The 6291-nt window shown below is 35.4% G+C and overlaps 1 protein-coding gene across 2 annotated transcripts; it reads left to right on the forward strand.

Annotated features, from left to right (window-relative positions):
• Positions 1-393: 393 nt before the first annotated feature.
• On the forward strand, positions 394-5917 carry LOC143600506 (protein NRT1/ PTR FAMILY 6.2-like). Of its 2 annotated transcripts, XM_077078177.1 has the most exons (5): positions 394-1079; positions 1236-1338; positions 3149-3366; positions 3876-4761; positions 5298-5917. In XM_077078177.1, the coding sequence occupies exons 1-5, from the start codon at positions 1077-1079 to the stop codon at positions 5801-5803; spliced, it is 1716 nt and encodes a 571-aa protein (XP_076934292.1). In that variant the 5' UTR covers positions 394-1076; the 3' UTR covers positions 5804-5917. The 2 variants fall into 2 exon arrangements, with proteins under 2 accessions (XP_076934292.1, XP_076934291.1); XM_077078176.1 differs by lacking the exon at positions 394-1079 and having other exon boundaries at positions 1215-1338.
• The last annotated feature ends 374 nt before the right edge of the window (positions 5918-6291 follow it).

Below are 6291 nucleotides of genomic sequence, written 5' to 3' on the forward strand. Positions count from 1 at the left end.
TACTGTCGACAATAAATACAGAGAAAATACGTTGAATTTTTTTAAAAGATCTGTCAACGTACGGTTCATATTTCGCTGGTTTTGGTGACAACTCATCACCGATAGAATATATGTCGCTATATCGTTGTGGGTCTAATTGCTGACTGTACGTGGGTGCCTATTTACTGACTAATATATCGGTAATGGAGCCTAAGGTGACACCTTAGAAAACTTGTCAGTAATTCGTCGCTAAAGATGTTTGACAGTATTCTGCCATAAATTTGTCGAAAATCAAATTAGCGAGGATCATATTTATGATAGAATTGTCATATTATCTTAGCTTTTGGGGATATACTTGTATCCATACTTTATTGATGCTACAAAATCTTGAAAATTGACTATTCAATTCAAGAATCACATATTGTGCACATTTAAACTAAAGCTTTTAAGACAATATACTTTCTCTAGCTGTTATTGCCCATGCCCAAGAAAATGACCGAGCGAATTGAAACCGAAAGAGCATAAAAACAAATGAAAAAAGGTTGGAACTTTACCTTATTGTGGGGTAGATATAGCACTAAGAACATGTAGTAGTACTCAAATATAAAGAATGGGTATGTACCATATGTTGCTTTGATTATGATTCACAAATCCTACACAATCAACCTGTACCATACAGATAGCTAGGTGGTAAAAGAGCATTTGAACAAGCAAAAAAGAAATAGTGATTTTGTTATACGTGTTCTAGAGTCCACTACAAATCAACATCAACTTTAGTTTAATTTTGCAAATTATATCTATAACAAATAGTGCTAAGATTCTAGACAAAAATGCGGTAGGGCTAATCGTTATCGTGTTGAATGATCTTCTTAATAGAGTAGTGGAGGGTCACCTTTAGAGTTGTACATCTTCCTTTGCCTATATAAATGCATGCTCTTCCAAATAACATGTTCAAGTGTTAAGTAAACCTCAAAGAGAGAGAGAGATAGAGAGAGATATAGAGAGAGAGAGAGAGAGAGAGAGAGAGAGAGAATTAAAGAGTTCTTGAATTTTGTTAAGTGTTGAGGCTCTTTTCATATATTAGAACAAGAGAAACAATGGTTAGTATATATATCATTGATTTCTATCAATCCTACATCTTGTTTTCTAATATAAACCCTAATCTTTATCTTGTTATTTTTTTTTTTCTTTTTTTGAGACCCTAAACTTAAGTGATGTTTCGTGGTAGATAAATAATGTGTTTTGCCTCATTTCAGGAAGGGAAGACGAGTTGGACTGTCGCAGATGCGGTAGACTACAAAGGCTACCCGGCTGATAAGTCAAAAACCGGTGGTTGGGTGCCTGCCGCCCTAATTCTTGGTGAGTTCATACATAATTTGTTTCATTGTTTTGGCATTCAAACATGTTCAAACATGCATGTGCGTGTGTAAGTGCATAGTGGTCCTGTGATCAATCGGGTTCATGGGTTCGGGTTTAGCTAATCATAGTTGCCCACAAATAAACATAGAATTATGTGGCTAGCTAAGACAACTTTGATCAGAAATTGGACCACCATGGCCACTAGGTCAATTTATTGTGTAGCTAGTTTTGTGTTTGGTATCTTTATATATATGCTTCCTTTAAACACTTTTTTTCTTTTGTTTTGGTTTCTATATATATGATTGAGAGTACATACAAGGGAAGAAGTTAAGATCAATTTTTATCACCATATATAACAAGTGTTACGCTTGTATATGCGTATATATAAGTCGAAAAGCCTTTTTTATAGTTTTAAACGTTTACAAATCCTTATGATATTTTATATTTCTTCGCACTTATAATATAATTATCTCTATTTATATTCTAAGTGCAAGAGGCTTGATGAAACTAGTATTTTATAAAAATCCTATGAAGACAGAAATTAAAATACGCATAATCATAAGAAACGGGCTTTCATAGTTAAAGTATATATATATATATATATGTATAGAATTGTATTAATGTTATCTTCTCTTTTCGCTCATTGAAATGGGGTGGCGTGTGCTAAATGTTTAAGTGAAGGTGGCTGAAAAGTTAGTATGCAAGTCATTTTGCATGATACATGATTGCAAAGTGGCTAGAAGATGACACAGAAAATTATGTTGTCATTCAATTGCTTAAATTACTAGAAAATCTATAAAACATATTGCTTTGGTATGTTTGCAAGTCATAATTATTTTCTTCACTAATTATTATAAATGGTAATCTGAGATTATCACAAGTAAACACACAAGAAAGTCATCATTTAAAAAAAAAAGGTGACCATTGTGACTGAAATCATAATAATTAAACTTGATGACAATATTTATTGTATAATATGTGACCGGTTCATTTTGATTGTAAAAATTGAATGAATTATTGACAAAAAGGAATACATGGTACATATATTATTCATATCAAAATAAATATAATGTATGGGCTTAATTCTTATTAAAAGAAAAACATTTAAATTAATATAGTTCCATACATTCTTTCTTATTTATTTAAAAGTATGTTTAACTTTTAGATGATAATCACATGTTTTTATATCTATCAATTTAAACTCTATGTTTATTTAGAAAAAGTGTGGTATATGCTGGTCACTAGTGCTCAATCATTGTACGTGTGGGAATAATTGAGATATTTGGGGTCCCCCAATCAAAAAGGGCATCCCACTCCCAACATTGTAAAAGTAGGGATAGGACAATTAGCCAACACAAGGTATAATGTCTAGTCAAGTCTCTTTCATTTCATCGACACAAAAACAATGTAACAACAATAGCTAGGAACATGCCCGCCTAGCAGTTGTTAGCCCATGTGACATCCTTGTGCGGTTTTGAGTCCCCATCTGCGTACAAGGATGAGATTGAACTGATTATGTGAGAGGGGAGCAGAGAGTTATTTTTTATTGTCGGAAGGAAAACTTGGACACATGCTAACATGACTAGCGTTTTTAAGTATGCATTTTAGTGTCTGAAACATCATAACTTAACTCGGGCTGTCATGTAACTAGATTAATGTATTTTTGATAAGAGGGAAAACTTGGACACATGCTAACATGACTAACGTTTTTAAGTATACATTTCAGTGTCTAGTGTCTGAAACATCATAACTTAAATCGGGTTGTCATGTAGCTAGATTAATCTTGATTTTGACTTGTGTTACATGACAGGAATTGAAATATGTGAGAGGTTATCAACAATGGGAATAGCAGTGAACTTGGTGACATATTTGAGTGGAACTATGCACCTCCCAAGTTCATCCTCAGCCAATGTGGTTACTGATTTTATGGGCACATCTTTTCTCTTGTGCCTACTTGGTGGCTTTTTAGCTGATGCTTTTCTTGGAAGATTCAAGACCATTGTCATCTTTGCCTTTATTCAAACACTAGTAAGTCTTCCTATACATCCAATCACTTTCTTACATTGCCATTTACAAAACCGTATGAGGTTATTAATAAACTGAAAATTCGTTACATATATTAATCTTTAATAAAAATACGAAGCTAGCTAGTCTATATTTCGGTGTGGCTATATGAACTACTAATAAACATGGTTTTAAGCAACTGTATTGGTCATCAAACCAAACGTCTTACCAGTCTACTAGTAGGACGGTCGGAACGAGTTTGTAAGTTTGGGTGACAGATAATAAAAAACATTAAATACTAAATTAGTAAAGGATGGATTTTCAGAAAAGGAGAATGAAATTAAAATAGAATCAGTAAATATTCAATACAGAATCATTACATTATCATTGTTAAGCTTAGTCACAGAAGCATATAACTTTAGTCTCCAAATATTCATTTTTATGTGCCCCCCTTTAATTTAAAAAACCAAACTTTTTCTATATATTTTCTGTCATCCTAACTTATTTCATGTCAACATTAATCATCTTAACAGGGTACCGGAACACTAGCACTATCAACAAAACTACCAAACCTCAGGCCGCCACCGTGCCACGCCCACGAGGAATGCAAAGAAGCGAACGGATTCCAAATGGGAATCCTCTACCTCGCTTTGTACCTCGTTGCACTAGGGACAGGCGGCCTGAAGTCCAGTGTGTCAGGGTTTGGGACCGACCAATTCGATGAAAAAGACGAAGCCGAAAAGACACAAATGGCGTATTTCTTCAACCGGTTCTTCTTCTTCATCAGCCTAGGCACACTCACCGCGGTCACGGTGCTCGTGTACATACAAGATGAGATTGGTAGAAGTTTGGCTTATGGGATATGCTCAATTTCAATGTTCATTGCTATTTTGGTGATATTATCCGGTACTAAAAGATATAGGTACAAGAAAAGTGCTGGAAGCCCTATTGTTAGTATTTTTCAAGTTTTAGTGGCGGCTATAAAGAAAAGGAACATGGATCTTCCTTATGACATAAACATGTACTACGAAAACACACCCGAGGGTACGAGGATTCACCACACGAATCAGTTTAGGTGTTTGGACAAGGCTGCGGTTGTGGCCGAGGGTGACTTTGTGAAAACTGGCTCGGGTTCCACCCCGAATCCATGGAGATTGTGTACGGTGACAAGGGTGGAAGAGGTTAAAATGATGGCTAGGTTGTTGCCTGTCTGGGCAACAACCATATTGTTTTGGACCGCTTATGCTCAAATGATTACTTTTTCAGTTGAGCAAGCGTCCACGATGGAACGGTCCATTGGAGGGTTTAATATCCCTGCGGGGTCGTTAACCGTCTTCTTTGTGCTTGCGATCTTGCTTACTTGTGCGGCTTATGATTGTTTGATCATCCCATTTTGGAAGAAATGGAAGGGAACACCAGGTAAATACAAATGCAATATTATGTTATGATCTCACTACTAAAACTATCATTTGCGACGGTAGAAACAGTCGTAAAATAGTTGCAATTCTCTTTGCGACCGATCGTGATGGTCGCTAAAACATTAGTAGTTAGTTTGTGTGAAATATTTTGAGACTGATTTTGTTTTAGTTGCTACTTTTGTGAGCGGTTTCGGTTTCAGTCGCACGCTTAATCGTAGCAAACGTGCGACTGTTTCCGGTCGCTAAATGGTCACTATTTTGCGACGTTTTCGGTTTCCATTATTTTAGTGATGGTGTTAGAATAATAAGAGTTAATTGTAATATTATTAATGAATGATACGTTTTATATATAAAAAAAACTTAACATTACTCTTTATGAAATATATACAACACCAATACCAAGTAAATATAATTAAATATATTTAAGGGATTACTCTATAAAATAGTAACCACCTACAAGATAGAAGATTGAAGCAACGTGTAGCTTGAAACAAATCAAGTATATGACTATAATTATTTATTTGTTTTGGACAACAGGTTTCACTGATCTACAAAGAATGGGACTAGGATTAATCCTCTCAACCTTTGGGATGGCGGCAGCCGCTGTAGTCGAAATGAAACGATTATCCGTAGCCAAATCCGTTGGCGGGACCCCTCACGGAGGCTCACTACCAATAAGTGTATTCATGCTCATCCCACAATTCTTCCTAGTGGGCGCGGGCGAGGCGTTCATATACACCGGACAACTAGATTTCTTCATCACAAGATCACCAAAAAGCATGAAAACAATGAGCACCGGGTTGTTTTTAACCACGCTTTCACTCGGGTTTTTCATGAGCAGTTTTCTGGTGTCCGTGGTGAAGAAGGTGACCGGAAGCCACAACGGACAAGGGTGGCTAGCTGATGATATTGATCATGGAAGATTGGATTGCTTCTATGGCTTATTGGCGATTTTGGGTGTGATTAATTTAGTTGTGTATCTTGTGGTGGCAGCTTGGAATAAAAAGGAAGAAAAGGCAACAGAAATGGTGGAAGTTGTGTGATTATTATATATTGATGATTGTTACTATGAAATTGTGTGGTTTCGTGTTTATATCGATTGTCACTTTTTCTTGTAATGTTCAAAAATAATCATATGAAATGAAATTATTTTCGTTTGGTGATGAAGGGTAACGGAAACGATAAAACAAGCAAAGAACGTATTCTCGTATTAAGTTTGGGCCCTTTCAGCCATGTTTACCCTATCAAGTTGGTTCATATAAGAGTTTGTTAACTCTTGGAGCAGTTCCTCATGTTGATAGCTTTTCATATATTGATCCAATTGATCTCACGAAATAAACCATGTTATAAGTTATAAGTATTCAAAGTAAAATAGACTAAAGATAAATTAAAAAGTAAATAATAATTACACTACAACAAATAAAGCTCCTAATGAGCGGTTTCTTGTCAAGTCAAAAGTAGTTTCGACCCGCTCTATATTAAATCGTTGTTTATCTATCAAAGGTTGTCCTTTGCAACGGTTAATATATGA

Source organism: Bidens hawaiensis, unplaced genomic scaffold (assembly GCF_021521415.1).
Source record: "Bidens hawaiensis isolate Kalapana, Puna unplaced genomic scaffold, B.hawaiensis_p1.1 tig00054188_1, whole genome shotgun sequence".
Classification (NCBI taxonomy): domain Eukaryota; kingdom Viridiplantae; phylum Streptophyta; class Magnoliopsida; order Asterales; family Asteraceae; genus Bidens; species Bidens hawaiensis.

Coding starts and splice junctions, on each gene's coding strand:
- LOC143600506 (XM_077078176.1), top strand. CDS start 1,215: ATGTGTTTTGCCTCATTTCAGGAAGGGAAGACGAGTTGGACTGTCGCA. Junction 3,367..3,875: donor TTGCCTTTATTCAAACACTA/GTAAGTCTTCCT, acceptor TCATCTTAACAG/GGTACCGGAACACTAGCACT. Junction 4,762..5,297: donor GAAATGGAAGGGAACACCAG/GTAAATACAAAT, acceptor TTTGGACAACAG/GTTTCACTGATCTACAAAGA.